The following is a 17479-nucleotide window of genomic DNA, read 5'->3' as shown; positions in this document are numbered from 1 at the left end:
AAAAACAGCACGCCGATGCCTTTGTTGTGTTGCGTTCTGACAGTGTTGTCTTACTGTGGTCAGTTATGTTTGGTTTGCGTTAATACTACAGGTCAAGTTGAAACATTAGAGTTTACTGAGTTATGGTCAGTTATAGTATAGCAACTCGGCGTAGAATCGAATTAAAAGACGACATGCGTTTCTTCGAAATTTCACAAACTCGATCTGATCTGATCCTTCGTAGATTCCGCAATGAACTTCTAATGTCTCAACGTGACTTTAGATTCACGTTATATTTGTGTTTTTGTGTGTCTATATGTTTTGTTATGCTTTAAGTATCATGAATCGGTAGGTGTCTAAGTTTTGCTCTCAAAGCACGTGCTTTTCACCAGTTAATGATGATAAACACTGCGCAAATCTGAGACAAGTAAAAGCCTTAGGACTTTACCACTTGGTAAATTGCCTCTGATGGCTTTACGCTGTCTAGGATAACAGATCGAGGGACCTGAAACTGGTGTAGCATGTTGCACAACCTTTCCTACGCTAACTATATCATTTTGGAGTGTAAGCAACAATGACGGAGACTGACTACAAAAACATCACTTCAAAAGTGAATTTGCACTGCTTCAAACTTTGTGCTGATATCTTTTTCAATTTGTCAAATGCTGGCAAATTTTTCTGGAGTTGAATTCTAATTGACTAAATCAAAGTTCAGGAAAAGAAAAAAAAGAAAGTCTTCACGTCCTAGCTCGGAAATAGTCTTTAAAATTCAAAATGAATATTGGGGAAACTGGTAAATAAATTAAACCATCAAAAGACGAACGTACTTTATTACAAACTTTGTATAGTTATACAAGTGTAGCATATTAATTTTACCTCTACCATGAAATAATTTGAATCAAATGTTTCAAAATAGATCTTTTGGGAACCTGTCCAGTTTCAATATAATATTTGTACAATGTCATTATAGTTTGAATCTGTTTAATAATTTACTTTGCATATGAAAAAGTGTACAGTAAAATCTTCATAGCAAGGTGTGGTTTGCATTAGCAACATAGCAACACAATAACTTAGGCACAGGAATGTATAAATCAAGGATTTTGTTTGTGATGCGTAAGTCATTAATTTATTGTGCTGCTTTATACATTGTGAGCATGGGTGAAATGTACACAATGCTGTGTGTTCGTTGTATTTTGCATTTGCATGTCCTTGCCTTGTTGCTAATAATACTGATGTAAATAATGGTTAATGATAGGATCAATAATTCAATAACTCCATAAGCTCAAAACACCCATATAAATATATGACAATTAAAAACATATTTACAGTTTAACAATAAATTGAACTTTTTAAGCGAAAATAATAATACTTAGGGAAGTATTATTAAGTAAGTACAAGACTATTATTGTAAAAATTGATTGTAAAATGATGTCAGTAGTGGCAAAGAGAATGTTCTTACGAGAATATGGATGTACTTCATAAAATAATAAGTCATTGATTCTAAGTTATTAATAAAAGCGTCATAAAATATGTGTCATCTCAAGCAAGCTCCAATCAAAATTTTGACAAGTGAAAATACCAAACTTAGCAAAATAAATATATCATGTACCAGTATTTCCCATGTAAACTGTTAGCGTACCCTTAGGATTTTTGTGTGGGCAATCATATTATAAGTGAACAAGGAACCAAAGGAAACTGGGGAGAAAACACAAATTCCCCATTTTCTGTTCTGGTCACTCACTTTCATAAGTCTTGAGTGACAGCTCTCCCTCTTAACTGATTAAAAAAAAAAAGAATTGTTAACAGTTTATTCTTGGGGAATACAGTGGATACTGAACTGTAAACATTCCGATTGGTTGTTCTTTGCCTAAACCTTAAATCCCTAACAGTAACCAACCTTTAATGAAAATCATCAACGTATGAAAAAGGTCTTGATTGTTAAACAAATTCATGTCATCAGCACCAAAAGAAATGTATGAATAGTTTGGAGAATATACATGCTAATACTAGCGCTAAGGGTTTAAACGCTTAATATTCTTTCTCCTATTGACACAGTAGTTATGCTGTATCTGCTTACAAATAGGCAATAGTTCTTCTAGACGTATGCTAACTATTTACACACTTAATTTCCTGCAACATCTTATAGAAAAGTGTTAACAACCTTAAAATATAAAATATATGGTAAAAATAGAAAAAACTAAAACACTTAATGAAGAAACAATGTGAAAAACAACTAAACTGATAGTGTTTCTCCATATCATTCCAAATGACCATCACTATTTTGATGCAGCACAAGTTTCTTTTCTTTTTTATGAAATATTTTCTACCACTGAGAAGAGCATAAATTTTTTGAAGGAGTCTGACAAATTTGTTTGCTTATGACACAACAAGCTCCTTTGTTTTGGGGAACATTTGGATTCCTAGAGTTCTCATAATTATGAAGTTATCAGACTAACTGCATTTACCTGTCTAGTAGTCCAAGAGTTTCATGAAAGGGTGACCCTGCATCATCATGCAGCAACCAGTCTGGGTACATTCTGTTAAATGGCGTTTTCAGTCTAGGACCCTGGGAGAGGACTCCCTCACAAAAGGGCAGGCACTTATAGGAAAATTAGAATTAAACTTCAAAACAAGACCATCTGGGCATGGCTCAATCTTAATTTGATCCATAATGATACCCATCTAAAACGGACAAGCACTATTAAAAAAAAAACATGTACACCTTTTTTGATTTAAAATTGCTTTTACAAAGTTGTCATTGAATATTCTCCTGCTCTGGTTTCATAACTTCACCATAAACAGCCCTATATGATGCCTAATATGGCCACTCCAAACACACTACAGTGTAAGTGAGTCAACCAAAGTCTGCAATTTACACCCTTACATGAAATAGAGGATATTACATGGCCATGCAAAGATACAACATAATATTTCTCTTTGAGTGGTGAATAATATTTCACCACAAGAAGAGAAATCTCGTATCTCCAAATGACCATGTAATGTTCTGTTTATTATATAAGCACCAATGAAACACCAAACCATTTCACGTTAATAGCTTTTTGCTGTGAAAGGCACGATTTATTATGTAGCCATAGCAATGGTGATCTTTTCACATGTGATGAAAACATGTTATTTTCATGTGTGAAGATATCATGTTTTCGCATGAAAGCTCAACTGCTATTTCATTGGTGTTTATATCATAAAAGGCAAGTATCCTGCCCCTTTAAGTAGGGAGTAGCCCCACCGGTCTAGGGCTATGATTTATCAAGAATCCTCTTCCAGTGTTAGAGATAACTTTTCTCTCTTATCACAATGAAGATGAATGAAGAAATCCTTCTAAGATGATGAAGCTTGATCTCTAGTAGAATCTGAAGTCATATCCTAGAGAACTGTACTGACTTCTTCCTGTGTTTTCCCATCGGCTAGCACTCCGTTGCCAATCTGAATACCCACTATCACTGCTGTTTTGATAGGAGGGTAAAGCAATCTTTGATGCATACCCCCCTGAAACCGCCCTGGGAACCTTTGCTGGTGGGAAAGCCACAGGGGGAGACAATGGTCGTGAACCATAGGTAAGTTTTGATGAGAGAGGTCTTGGTGGCCAGGACACCCTGTAAGAAAATTTTAAACAAATGATGATCTATAGTTATATTAAAATATGAAAGTTATAGGAACCCACCCTACGGACAACCATGTATAATGTCCACAGTTTTGTTTGTCTGATGAAAAGCTCATATGTTTTCTCTAAAATTTACCCACTTAATATGCCTACTTATCAGAAAATTTGGATAAGTGAATCTCTCAGCTAATCAAAGGTCATTTGGGGCTGTTTTCCGTGCACCCCTGGCCTTTATTTCCTCACCCAAATGGCTGTTGGGTATTAACAATAAGATTGTCACTTAGGTCTAAAAATTACATACCTTTTGAAGTTTGGCTCATAAGAGTATGGGTCTGTGTGATGATGAGTGTGGTTATTTCTCCACAGTACAGGCTCCTTTGGAGGCCTCCAGTAGAGAGCTTTCCATTCTACATAACTCATGGGATGAGTTTGAGAGAACTTCCAGCCACTGTCATACAAAGGGGAACTTGGCTTCCTCCAAGGATGAGAAAATGGATACTTCCCTGTAAAAACAAATAAAGGTATTAATGGTGGTCATTGCTTTGTCACAGATGGAACTAAACTTCTGGTTAGATCTGTCTGTGAAAAAAAATCCTTTTCCTGGGCCCCCAGCTGTGTACCAGGATTTGAGTACGTGCCATGATTGGCCTGTTGAAGATGCACTTGTCTAGTTGCCAATCAGGTTGAAGGGAAACTTAAAACGCACTTCTGGTAGTTCATTGAGTCTGTTGGGGGCTCAAACCAGAGATATCAGTGCTGCTTCGCAGATATTACTAACTAGAGTTAGATTACATCTGCAATGTAGGCTAGGGTGGTCATCAAAGTGTACAAGAAAGGAGGATTATGATGACCCATTCTTTAATAATCTGAACAGAAAGATGCTATATGAAACAGAAGCTTCTAAACCTTTCAACAAAAAAGAGCTGAATAAATAATCGCCTTATGTCAATTTTTCTATTCTAGCCAGAATTGCCTGAATTTTTGTATGTGACCTTTGATGCAGTAGAAAAACATTGCCCTGTATTTTTTTCGCTATTTTCCCCTAATTTTCAAGAAATAACAGATGCAAAACATCATGTCGGCGTTCTTTAGTTCGAAAAAGAGACAAAGATTGGACGAGTTCTTTGTTTCGCATTAAGATTAAAGAATGATGAATTCATCTATAAATACAAATTGTAGCCAATGCAAAATGAAACAGGAATAAACACTGTACCTTCTGCACTTCCATGAGGTTTTCTTTGCCAAGTTATATCTTCCATAGTAGGGGACAATTTCCTTCCAAAATAGTGATGACGACGAGATGCCATTTCACCACCACTCCTTCCAAGTCCTGATTCCTCAAAATACGTAGCATCAGCAAAGTCATGCCGATGAGAGCTACTAAGTGATTTGTAACCATAGTGACTGTGATGATTTGAATGGTTTCTATAGTCTGTGGATGCAGAAGTTTGTGGAACTAAAGGCGTTGACATGCGGACTGGTTCCCATGCAGATGGTGCATTTAAACTCAAATCTGAGAGTGACAGACTCTGTGGATCAAAGGAGTAGCCCCTTTTGCCTATTGGTGGTGAATATCTATTGGCTCTTCTTAGTGCAGCTTTTGCACGCATCATGATCACATCCTCGTCAAGTTCATTGAGGTGACTATATTTATGGCTTTCTGTTGTACTGTAGTCTCTCATTTGCCAGCTTCTTTGGCTGGAAGTGGATGGTGCATGATAACTATTGAGTGTATCTATTTTTGATCTTAAATATCCATTTCTATAGTGTGTGTTATTACTGTGCTCATCACTGATGTGTGAGTCATTATCTTCCATCTTTACATCTGCTTTCTTTGTAGAAGTAGGATGATCAAATTTTTCTTCTTTCCTTTTGTCATCAGAAGCTCTTTCAATTTTTTCAGAATCTGATTTTACCCTTGGAGTTAACTCTACAAACTCCATTCCAGGAGAATCTGCACTTTGATTAGCATTGCTTTCATTGGTTGAGTCTAAATCATCAGCTAAGTCTTCCATAGTGATCTTCGGTGGCATTTCATCATCATCATCATCATCACCATCATCACCCTTGTCATTGTCATCATCATAATCAGCCTCTTGTTCCCCTTTTTCATCTCTGTTATCATCCTTCACAGACAGGGATGATACTTCAAGTGGACCTCCATCATCAAGGGAGTTATTAACATTGTCTTCTGTACCAGGAAAAGAAAGTATGAATTTTAATCATTCATAAGTTCTCAGAGACTAGCAACCATATAGCTGTAGTCGACTCCCGATAACTTGAACCTTCGCTAACTCAAACGTCACGCTAACTCCAACCAAAGTCAATTTCTGCTGTATTTCCTCATGCATTTACTGTAATTTTACCCTTGGAATAAACTTGAACCTGCCGCTAACTTGAAGTAATTTTTGTTTCCCTTCAGAACATTTCTATATAACTCTACCCTCGGAAAAAAAAAACAGTATACTGAAGTCCAAAACATTGAATATTTTGTATTTCAAAATAACCGTGTCTTCTTTGTCTGTACTTTTTTGTCACTCCAGCTCAAATTGAGTGTCCATACCTGTATATAATCAAGATTTGTTGCTAAATTCCTTTTTCAAAATATCTATATATATCTTTCAAAATATCGATATATATCTTGCTGCCCTTGAAGCGAAGCATGCACGATAACTTCACTCCCCCCTCCGACCATTTGCTTTGAACCCCCGATAACTTGAATTTTTTCAATTTCCATAGAAGATTCAAGTTATCGGGAGTCGACAGTACACATACATACTTTATTGAAAGGTCAAAAGTTGGCAGCCAAAGGCTGATGTGGACCTTAAATGACAAATACATTAGAAACACAATTTACAATACTACCATGAGAGGACACAGAGGCTTTTTACTGGAAGTACAAACCCACGCAGGGATGTTTTCTCCGCTGGCAGCTAATCCGACTTAATCCCATTTAATATGTCGCGCTCCTCGAAAGTGCGAAAATTTTCTTGTCGTGTATTAGATTTCAGATACATTTTCTTAATCTTCATTTCGCGCCAGAATAAATTAGTTTGCGCGCAAAGCGCTCCTGAAAAAATCACAAGGTTTGTCCCACTTCGAGTCCACCTTCTGGAGATACACCGGCTTGGTAGCTAGAATACATTGCCGAGGCGAAGATCTGGCATTTTTTCCTCCTCGTCGTATTTTCTCCACGACAAATGTTTATATTTGTGGTGAGAATGCAGCGCATATCGGTGGATTTTACCTCATGCGGTTTGCTACTTCTGAAAGAAGAGTGCCGGATTTCATCGTTTTGTCCATGTTTACTAGTGTTGGCGAATGTAAGGTAAATGAACCGACAACTGTAAGGTAAGAATTGAAGTTTTAAATTTGTTACTCGGCGAAAAATCGTGGAATTGGAATTCGTGAAACCCGTGGGTATTACCTCTGTTACCTCGCTTTTTCGATGCGTAACACGGATACAAGAGATAAATTTCTTTCGCAAAGTGAAGTATAATTTACTTAACGAGACCATTTGACGAATATTTCTGGTTATATGCTTTATTTATATTTTCTTGGCTTATTCAGGCTACATGCCAGGAGTTTGATGACAATGTTTGTGTGCTATAATTATGCTGACAAGTTTTTGCACCCTTATATTGAAACTCATGTAAGCCAAATGTTTCTAACCTCTAGCAAAACACTCTTCTATTGTGGAGGAACTACTAACGTCTTTCGGGGCCCAATATGGTGTCAAATTTTTAGGGGGAAAAAAGCTTGATTTTTGGCCAAACAGACTATAGCTTTTTTGTCTCTGAAGAGAGCGCGAGGCAAACGTCCGTCACAGAGTGCAGTGTAAACCAGTGATTTTTTAGGTAGAGCTAACAAACATAGGCTGCACTTTAGGTGGCACACCCATGGGTGCAGTGTAACCCAGTGATTCTTTAGGTAGAGCTAACAAACATAGGCTGCACTTTAGGTGGCACACCCATGGGTGCAGTGTAACCCAGTGATTCTTTAGGTAGAGCTAACAAACATAGGCTGCACTTTAGGTGGCACACCCATGGGTGCAGTGTAACCCAGTGATTCTTTAGGTAGAGCTAACAAACATAGGCTGCACTTTAGGTGGCACACCCATGGGTGCAGTGTAACCCAGTGATTCTTTAGGCAGAGCTAACAAACAAAGGCTGCACTTTAGGTGGCACACCCATGAGTGCAGTGTAACCCAGTGATTATTTTAGGTAGAGCTTACAAACATAAACCATACAGGTGTACATCATGAGATGGCAACAAGTTTTCCAGTTAAAACTTCGTCATAAAGTGCTACACCGTGGCACTTAGACAATTTCTTTATCGGGCGCTTGATACATTATTTTGACGCACAATTGATAGTCAGGAGAAGTCGTATTGTCTAAAATCATAGCAAAAGACAAATTTACACACATCACAGAGGTAAGGTAAGGTAATACACGGTATTTCCCTTAGGTATATTTACATTCAAGTATAGAAATATAACCAGATAAAAACTAAAATAATAACGATATAACAATAAAAAACCTGCTTCACATTTAGGCCTTGTGTAAAGATACATATATCTAAATTAAGGTTTTTTAATTTTCCTTTAAAAAATTATTGCCGCACCTTCAGAGACAAGCTGTTCTACAACACTCTTCCGTTATAAGAAAGGCTTCTCTTTTAAAATTGAGTGCGGGGTTGTGGAACAGCGAGCTTGTTTGTATTCATGCATTTTCTGTTAGGTTATAAGCGATTAAATCGCATGCAGCGACGAACAAAACGCGAAGCCGTCAGATATTCTAGAACCGTGTTATTTACAGTGCTGTGCATTATTATTACTTAACTAGCTAACTACGCGCTGATGGAAATAAATTTCGCCCCTTTAAATTTCGAAACAATTCACTGGTACTGTATAGTCATAATTGGAACGGAAAGTTAGCACGCGAGCAGGGCGATTCTGCTGTAGTTTCTGCAATGTAGAAGATATTACGGCAATGAGGCTCCCGAGGTCCGTTCCCGAAATCACAACTACATGTAGTATGAAATGAATTCTGCGTGCAGACGTCTCCTTTTCCAGGTTAGGTTAAATAAACCAACGGTTTGTTTGACAAAGCTCCCGCGAGACGGTTTTTTGGTGATTTTATTAATTTTTCCGATCCATTTTTTGTTTCATCTCTATTTTCGCGGCTTTTGCGATACAAACTAAATTCATTTTTAGTTGTGATGGCATTACACTGCTTAATCATGACGGCTTTGGAAGAAACTGAATATAGTGCGCTTCGCGATTTCGCAAAATTGCTGCGAGAATTAAAATATATTTTCTTCCAGAAAAGCGTTTTCACGCTTCTTTCTCTAGTCAATTATCTCGTTTTCTAAAGGTCCTTGAGAACTGAATAAGACAATATTTTATTACTTACAACCTACAAACCTGATTTATTTTGACCACATCGAAACAAAACTGGAAGAAGAAAAGCCTTTTATTTTTGCCGGCTTCGGCCTGCCGACGCGATCGTGTCTGGTTTGCTTTCATATGATGACATTTTCCTGACAGAAGGGTGTCGGGAAAAACACCTCGCGCTGATCATACGTGACAAAATCCGCCGCGCCTAAGCTAATGAAGAAAAGTCTCCTGGAAGGCTCCATACAATTCCTTATAACAAAATTATAAGGAATTGTATGGAGCCTTCCGGGATACTTACAGTGCAAGCCCTTTGTGTCTCCTCATGTGGGTTACGATTAACACAATTTCTACAACTGAACACAAATAAAAGTTACAATACAACAGATGATTACAACTATATAAGTAATACTAAAATTATCATTATCCTCACAGCATCATAGGTTAAAAATTAAAAATTAATAATAAAAGAAATCATCTAAATTTATATTTAAATCTACACAAGTTCCCTTCATAAAACTAATTTGTTCCAGATTGCATTTCTTTACATGAAAGGCTACCTTAACTCTAGCTACATCATCTTGAGTCCTTGTTTCGTTATAGAGGCCATCCCAAAGGATTGGTCTTCTAAAAAAGAGAGATTGCAGCCTCCCAATTTCTGTGTTCACCCTTCTCACCCTCATTACCGATGATCTCCCGCTGGAGTTCACCAGGTCAATGTATGTTGCAGTATTGTCAATGGACCGTTGGTAACAACATTTGGAAATCTGAAGTTCACGTGTACACTAAATTTCGTCAAATCAAACTCGAAAGTGTAAATTACAGAATCAAAATTTCTACCTGCGGAATGTGGCGACTCGACTTTCAGACTTTCCGACATTTTAAATGCGCGATGTACTTAACCATGAGCCTCGTGAAACTGCTTTTAAAAATATTTCCTTGAAATATGCCCAGGTTTCTACGATGTTTTTAAAAGTCACTGAAAAGAAAGCAATTTCTCTTGAGGACGATTTGGAATGTTTGCAAAGAGAATAATATCAAGGACGCCATTTCAAAAGAGCACTCACTCTGTGTGGAATTCAAGCGTGACATTGTTGTCTTTCCCAGACTCCCTTATTCACCAAGACACTATATGCTCATTACACAACGCATAAATTGATTCCCGCGCACGCGATTCTCCACTGCTCCACGTGCTCCCAAACGATGCATGCATGCCAACATTTGGACCCAAAATTTTCTTTAAATTACGAAACTTACCGTTGTCGATGTCCATTTTCTGAACTCGACCAATGCTTGTTTCTTCAGGCCCTTTTATTGGAGACAGATCCGGGAGTGCGTCCCCAATAACTTCAATCCCAGATGATTCCAGTACATTCGCTGAGCACTCCATGGGACTGAAACTGTGCCTGGATAAACGAGGACGTCTAACGGAGGTAGGAGTCTCCGGGACAGACATTACTGGCTTGATAGGTGAGATATTCGGACTTGACATAGTACTGGTAGTCGAGTGTCTGTGTTTGGTGTGCTTTGGTGTGGACTGTTCAGACACCGGGCTTGACGTTATCTAAAGTACAGTTCAAACCGGAAGTTGAAAGTCAGAAAGTTGATTTCCACTTTTTAATAATCGAAGGAAATCATCATCTGATATTTAAATAAGTAAGTAATTAAATTAACTAGAGTACTTTTCTCTGTAAAGTAAAAATATTATATCAGGTTTTAACTCACCAAAATAGGAGTTTTGGGACTTTTGAGGATGGATCTGAAAAACAGAGGAGTTTTACATAACTTAAAATAGTTAGGATTAATTTTCTACTCTTGCCATTACAAATATGACTCAGAGCGCTTATACCCCTCGCTAGGTATTTTTAGTCATTTTTCATTTTTTCTTCGGAAAACTGTAAATGAATGGGAAGGGGAGGAAAGGAAACACTTGCCCCCTTCTCCTTCAGAAGAAAAACTGACCTCCGACTGCAGGTTAGTACTGCCAAAAAAATTACCATAAGACATGGCAAAAGAGAAAAAATAAACATGGGAGGGATGGGTATGCTTGGAATTGACTGGGCCATTGGCTAACTTGGTTTAAGGGTGGGGAGGATGTAAGGGGGATCTGAAAACAGCAAAATGAAGAAGAAAAAGGAAGAAACTGCACGAAAAACGTCAAAAGCTGAATGCGGCAACCAAAATTACCAAAATTTTCTAAAATCTGCTAACTGCTTGGTCTTGTAAAATCACAATTTTACAAGGGTCGCTTGAAAGAAATTAGCCTGCATAATGAGCATTTCCATTCAGTTTTGGAGTGAAGAACAAGGAATGAGAAAAATGGCATGAGTAAAAGAGCAGGGAGGGGTTGGAGAAGAAAGGTGAGGTAGGGTTTCGTTCCTTCCCCTCCCCACTCTTTCATTTTTTGGCTCTTGTTTCAATTCTCATGCGGCCAAAACAGAAAATCCTGTTCCTCGGTCTTGGTTTGCTCCGAAACCAAACAGAAATGCTTGCTACACAGGCTAGAAGGTAGAAGGAAATTGGAATTCCAAGTAGGGTCAGAACTTTGCAAACGCCTGCACTGCTTGGAACACCCACCATATTGAGAAAGGTCCTTTAAGTCTAAGGTCTCTGGACAGGACCAGACTAAAAGTAGAAAAATATGTCGTTGTTTTCAGGACAAAGAACACCTGTGCAAATTATCAATCATAATTAACAATAATAATGCAAGCTGCATCACTGCAAACCCTTTTGTTCCCTCTACAAGCCAATAAAAACTTGTATGCAGTAGTAAGGTGTCATAGTTACTTGATGTTAGGTGATGGTTCCAGCTGAGCTTTTTCTGTTTGATTTAAAGTTCCTGCTTGAGAAAACAACTTTCTTCTTAGTGAAGACATTGACATATCTTTACTACCATTAAGGCCATCTTGGTTATAATACGTAGGATCTGAAATGCATGAAAGATAATATTATTTTAAAACATTTCGGTTCCTGACAATCTCAAATTGATGAATCCCTAGTTGATGAAAAAATACCCATACACATTTTATTGATCAAAGTTAAATATATTTCATGGTGTCCTTACCCTAATTCATGAGTAATTAGGGTTGGGAGACAAAGGAATAATTGAGAATCAACCTAAATTTAAAAATTTTAACCCAACTTTATTTATTATTTTGACCTACAACACTTTCAAGTATGGAAAATCTTGAGCAAAGATGGCCAGTCTCATTTATGATAATTGTCAGATTTGTTATTTTAGATATCTCAGTGACTCAGTTAGTAATAAATTCTGTTTTGATACAGAATTGTACCAAACAGACTGTCTTTAATATCTTGCTTTAAGCAGTGTCCATAGCAAGTGAAGGTTGCTTTCTTTTCTTAGTTTTAACTTGAAAATTTGTCAAGATCGTAGCGTACTTACCAATATGACTTTGCAGATCAAAGTCTGGTGGTAGAGATAGCTTTGTTTGGCTACTTGCTTGAAAGGGAAAATACAAAGAAGAGGTTTAAATATGAACTACATTGTAAATGTTTGCTAAATTATGCAATTCAGTCTGCCATTATGATAGCGTTCTTGACAACTCTTTCTTTTCATTTCTTTTTGTGGATGTACATGACAGTAAAATTTGTTTTGAAGCAAATTATTGCCGACATTTCTTATGACTGTAATGTCATGATCATCAAATTAATCTTAGGAACAGACAGAAAACAGTTCAAAAAAGTGAATGGCCAAGTTTGTTTTCAAGTTTAAGAACATGTGATGTTTGAAAACTGTTTCTTTCAAACATCAGCATAATCATGGGAATATGAAACAGAGTCACATAATTTTACTGTCAAAGAGAGATGTCAAATTCCCCCAACAATGTCATGTGATCTCGAAATACAACAAAAAAATATAATGAAAATGAAAAGGACTGTAACGTTGAGAGAAAAGGTTGGATGGGGGTATGGCAATATTAGGTTTTGCCTTCTCCTGTTGGCTGTAATTTTGACTCAAAAAGCATATTTGAGAAAATCAGTTGTCTTACCATCTACTTTAACTTTGCAGCTTGATGAGCTAGGAGATGAATATGAAGACTCAGCAGAACTTATGGCTTCAATATCTATCAGAGTAAAGTGAAAGATAAAGCGATAGGCTTCAACTGTGTTAATTTTATATTATTAAACAATGTGAAAACGTACATAGTGAATAACAAGGTGATAAGAAATTTTTTCACATTCAGTAGTGGCAGGGTTTTTTTTTTATAATTACTGATAGTTCACAGCAAGGCCACAACAGCGAGGTACGAAGCGCTGTCAAACCATACACACATGTTATTTCATCTTCTAGGCATTTCTAGAACAGAACCCTGGAGACAGGGTGCTGGACCTACATACATGTATTCAATCTACTGAGAAGTACTGCAACTTATCTTTGTTATATTTCTTATAACCAGTATATTGTGATAAAAAAAATACAACATTGAAGAGTCAAAATAAAATGGCGAGCAAAAACATTGTTTGTCTAGAGTTACAAACAACAACAACTTGGTTCTAGTTATGCATGGAATGAGTGGAATATGTCTCATGTGGGGCTGTTCATTGGATCATACTTACAGGCAGTAGATGGCGGCAGTGGGGAAAATTTAACATGTTTTGCAGCATGGTTTGGTGTCCATGGAGATGGGACAATGGAGCTTTGAGAAAAATACTGAAACATGAAACATGAAAAAGACAAGTTGGCAAGAAATTTAAATTATGACATAGCTTGCATAGCAGGCGCTTGAAAGTTATATGGGAGCAACAAAGAACAGGGCATGCAAGGGAGAAGCATGCAAGCTTGCAGGTCTTTTTCATGTGCCCCCTTTTTTCTTACACCCTTATTACTTCATGTGCCTGCTATGCCGGCTACCCTAGTAATGTTGACACTGGTTGGACTTGCCAGTGGTTTTGTCACACTTCTTATGTGTGTTCTCAACCCTCCAAGTTGCGACCATTTTAGTCACCATGGTGTCTAAAATTTTGAAGCTGGCGACTTGATTTGTAAAAAAGTCTCCCTATAAAACCAAAAGAATTGGTTGCCAAATGGCAACCAAGCAAACACTTTCACTTGGAGGGCTGGTTCTTAAGTTCAGCAGACTGGTGGTCAAACTGGGAATCATCATTGGGACAGAAGGGAAGCAAAGATTCAGGGAAAAAATGGGGGCAAAAAATTTTCACCCACTCTTAAACCTGCTGCTGGGTGTCAAAGGATGATCACTTCAGACTGGTGAACAAAATACTGAAGACCTTTCCTATGTTGAAGAGGTGGATGATTCCCAGGCTAGATCAGGAAGCATGAAGTTATTTCATGCTGGTGGAACTACAGTGGAATCTTGATTTCTAAAACCCTTGCCAGTTGGCTTCTCGAAGGTCCTGATAATTTTAACCAAAAATGCCCTCTCTTAATCAGTGAGTCAAACAGTGTATTTCTTTGTATTCCGAATTTGTTGAACCTCCAGATTATTCAGGCTAGTTCCCTTTTCTCCAGGAGGTTTAAAAGATGTGAACTCCACTGCACTGTGTGAATGTTACAAAGTTTTTGTTGTAAACCTACCTCATCTACTGCTCTTTGGGCTTCAATTTCATCCTCTTCCCTAAATGAGATTCATTCAAAATCAGGAAATAATATAAACTATCACTCATCAAAATATTTCATTAGCTGCCACTGATCCATTGTGACCACTTGGGAAACAAAACAAATGGACTCCCCCTCCCAGGGCAAGTGTCCCAATATACTGTTGCAGGGTGGTCACTAAGATTTCAAGTTGCTGGGTAAATACAACAAGCACCAGTAGGCGGGGAATCAAACAGCTGGGGATTTCTTTTGGTTCTATTTTTCTTCTATTTTCCAGTGAAAGTAGTTGGGGGCCACACTCATAGTAGCCGGGAAATCCCCAGCCCCCTGCTCTTAATGACAGCCCTACTGTTGTATCTTAATATCTTAATACTAAGGTTCATTTCCAAGAAATAAATGCTACGCCTGGGAGGGAGGGGGCAGCACAGCCATATGTAGACTTTAAAGGTGTGTGCTACTCTCTAGGGTAGGGTTTTCAAGTTTTTGAGTCTAGGATAGGTAATGAAAACCAAATGGAATTTGGTAAAGAAAAAGGGGTCATTTGCAGTAAGCATTGAACATGGCCTGGTATAGGCCAAGGGTTCCAAAGTGCCAGCAGCACACCCAGAGCAGCCATTGGTAGCTGACAGCTAGCCCTTTTAGCCTGCTACTGCAACATCAGCCAGCTTCTCTCAGTTTGAAAATTAGTCAAACATGACAAATATAGGTGGATTTGTTGGATATGACCAGCTACCTTCCCTGACGACCTGATCTACTTAAAACCTGAAAGGTACACACTAGGCGACAAGTTGCAGCAACATGGTGCGGCAATGCATTCCAGCAAGAAGACACCTCGTGTACACTGGAGAATTTTTGTGAAAACTTTTTCTCTGCAAAAGAATTTTGTCGCCTCAACAAGTCGCACAAATTCAGACTGATTTGATTTCCTTCGACTTGTTGCGGCAACAAAATTTTGTGGCAGAGACAAAGATTTTCACAAAAAATTCTCTAGTACACACAAAATGATTTGTCGCTGTGATCACCGCAACGTGATGCTGCAATTAATTGCCTGACCTGTACACACACAGAGTGATCTGTCGCCTGACGTGTTGCTGCAACTTGTTTCGCTTCGTGTGTTCCAACCTTAATCACAGCCCTCTCAAAACGTAACATAACAGTTAATTAACATGAATTGACAGATAAACTCACAAGCCTTGAAAGAACCTTTTTTGATTTTTATGCTGATCTATGGAAGAGCTAAAATGAGAGGTCCAAAAAAAATCAAGCCGGCCTTTCTTTCTTTTAATAATCCCTAGCTTTAATTGGCTCTTGAGAAAACTAATTTATAAGAACCAACCTTTCAAATGTGCTGCTATACTCTTGACATGGAAATTCATCAATATCAGCTGGATTCTGAAAAACGAGTATTGAAATAAATAGGCCGTAAACAAATACGCTGAAAGCTCTTGGACGAAACCAGCGAGTTCCAACTTTCCCAAGGGATCAGATAGAGTTACATGTAGACAATACGGTGGAGATCGAGTGGCGGTAAATGGAGAGTGGAGAGAATCAGAGAGAATTGCTCCATCCCCACAATAGAACCCGCAAAACAGGCAGCTGTTCGCTAGACGAAGAAGGCCGGGAAACTGATAGCCATGTACACGCAGCGAGCTACAGCGAAAGGGCTGCCTTCAATATCAATCCTGTGCCAGCTCGTAATAATCGCGCTGGGTTCCACTGGTTTCTCAGCCCGCGCGCTATTTGTACGATCTTCTACAAAAATGACCGTCTGTGAGATATAGGCTTTAAATTGCTTTGAAAGTCTTAAAGGACAAGAGGAATTAAAACTAAATGATAACAATAAGCTTACTGGTAAATATAAACCGCGGATCGGATCTGCAAAGGATTGGATAGTGGACGGTAAACTGGAGTGTATCAGTGGGCGAACTTACCAAACGGGAAATCTGATCTATTGACCATCTAAAAGATCTTGATTTCTGTGAAGATTAAATAAAAAAAAATCGATGTAAGGTAAAAGAACGCGATGATTAAATCTTAGTGATTTATCCCGCGGAATTCTAAATTTATACTCACCTTTTGACTTGCGGGGGTTTCTTGCTTACGGAACATGGAAGGACTGAAACCTGGACAGTTCACTCGTTCTTCTTGGTTACTATCGAACGGATTTCGAGTAACTTCTAGAGAAGATAATGTACACATACTGTCTACCATTTTTATCTCACTGAAAACGAAATATTTTCAAGCATAAACACAAAAATTCTAAGCTAAATTTGACATTCCAATGGATGACCATCGATGAAACCTACTCAAAAATAAAGTTTGAATCTGGCGCATGAAAAGAACATTGCAAGTAGAGAGAATCTGAAAAGTGGTCAATATTCTTTTTCAATGAACAGTGTATAGAAACCGAAGGAAATTTTTCTTGCAAAACCAGCAAGGATGGCAGAACGATTTTTAGCTCATAACATTTTATTTTGATATGGAGTAATATCAAGTTATTTTAATGAATATATTGGTGATCTGAGTTTACTCAAGGAAAAAAACCAGTGACCGCTCATCATTTTCTCCCTAGATTATTGAACGGTAACTCCGCTGCCCAAATAAACTGCTCTCAACATTCCAAGATGGCGGACAACAGACCAAGAGTGACTTCAGCGCGGGAAGCAATAGAGGGTATGTATATTGCGTTTGAGGGTTTCGATCGTTTAGTTGGTAAACGTTTTAGTGTATGATATGGTCTAAACATCTTTCAGATGTATAATTTTCTAAAAAAAACTTTGGCTTAAGTTATGTTTCTTTAATTCTTTTACATGTATATTAAAACCTTACATTCTTTATAGTTTTCGAGTTCCCTCGTATGCTGATGATGCATATGTCATGAGAATTACTTTGGTAGGGGGCCAAGAGA

The 17479-nt window shown here is 37.9% G+C and overlaps 1 protein-coding gene across 1 annotated transcript; it reads right to left on the bottom strand.

The window, feature by feature from the left end:
- Positions 1–2881: 2881 nt before the first annotated feature.
- LOC140928680 (uncharacterized) lies at positions 2882–16782 on the bottom strand. Its single transcript, XM_073378458.1, has 13 exons — positions 16645–16782; positions 16503–16547; positions 15908–15963; positions 14551–14590; positions 13572–13665; positions 13004–13078; positions 12397–12453; positions 11781–11919; positions 10719–10752; positions 10251–10557; positions 4812–5789; positions 3900–4101; positions 2882–3590 (listed from the first exon to the last, which is right to left on the bottom strand). Exons 1-13 carry the CDS (start codon positions 16780–16782, stop codon positions 3338–3340), a joined length of 2418 nt encoding a protein of 805 aa, XP_073234559.1. The 3' UTR covers positions 2882–3337.
- Positions 16783–17479: the final 697 nt, after the last annotated feature.

The sequence above is a fragment of the Porites lutea genome, chromosome 2 (assembly GCF_958299795.1).
Source record: "Porites lutea chromosome 2, jaPorLute2.1, whole genome shotgun sequence".
NCBI lineage: Eukaryota > Metazoa > Cnidaria > Anthozoa > Scleractinia > Poritidae > Porites > Porites lutea.
Note: the sequence above shows the minus strand (reverse complement) of the source record. Positions and strands in the feature narration are given on the sequence as shown.

What these genes read in the sequence shown, in the direction of transcription:
- LOC140928680 (XM_073378458.1), bottom strand. Translation starts at nt 16,782, where the DNA reads ATGGTAGACAGTATGTGTACATTATCTTCTCTAGAAGTTACTCGAAAT. An exon ending in TAGATCAGATTTCCCGTTTG is followed by an intron (nt 15,964 to 16,502) that starts GTAAGTTCGCCC and finishes CTCGTTTTTCAG; the next exon opens with AATCCAGCTGATATTGATGA. An exon ending in GTCCCAAAACTCCTATTTTG is followed by an intron (nt 10,558 to 10,718) that starts GTGAGTTAAAAC and finishes ACTGTACTTTAG; the next exon opens with ATAACGTCAAGCCCGGTGTC.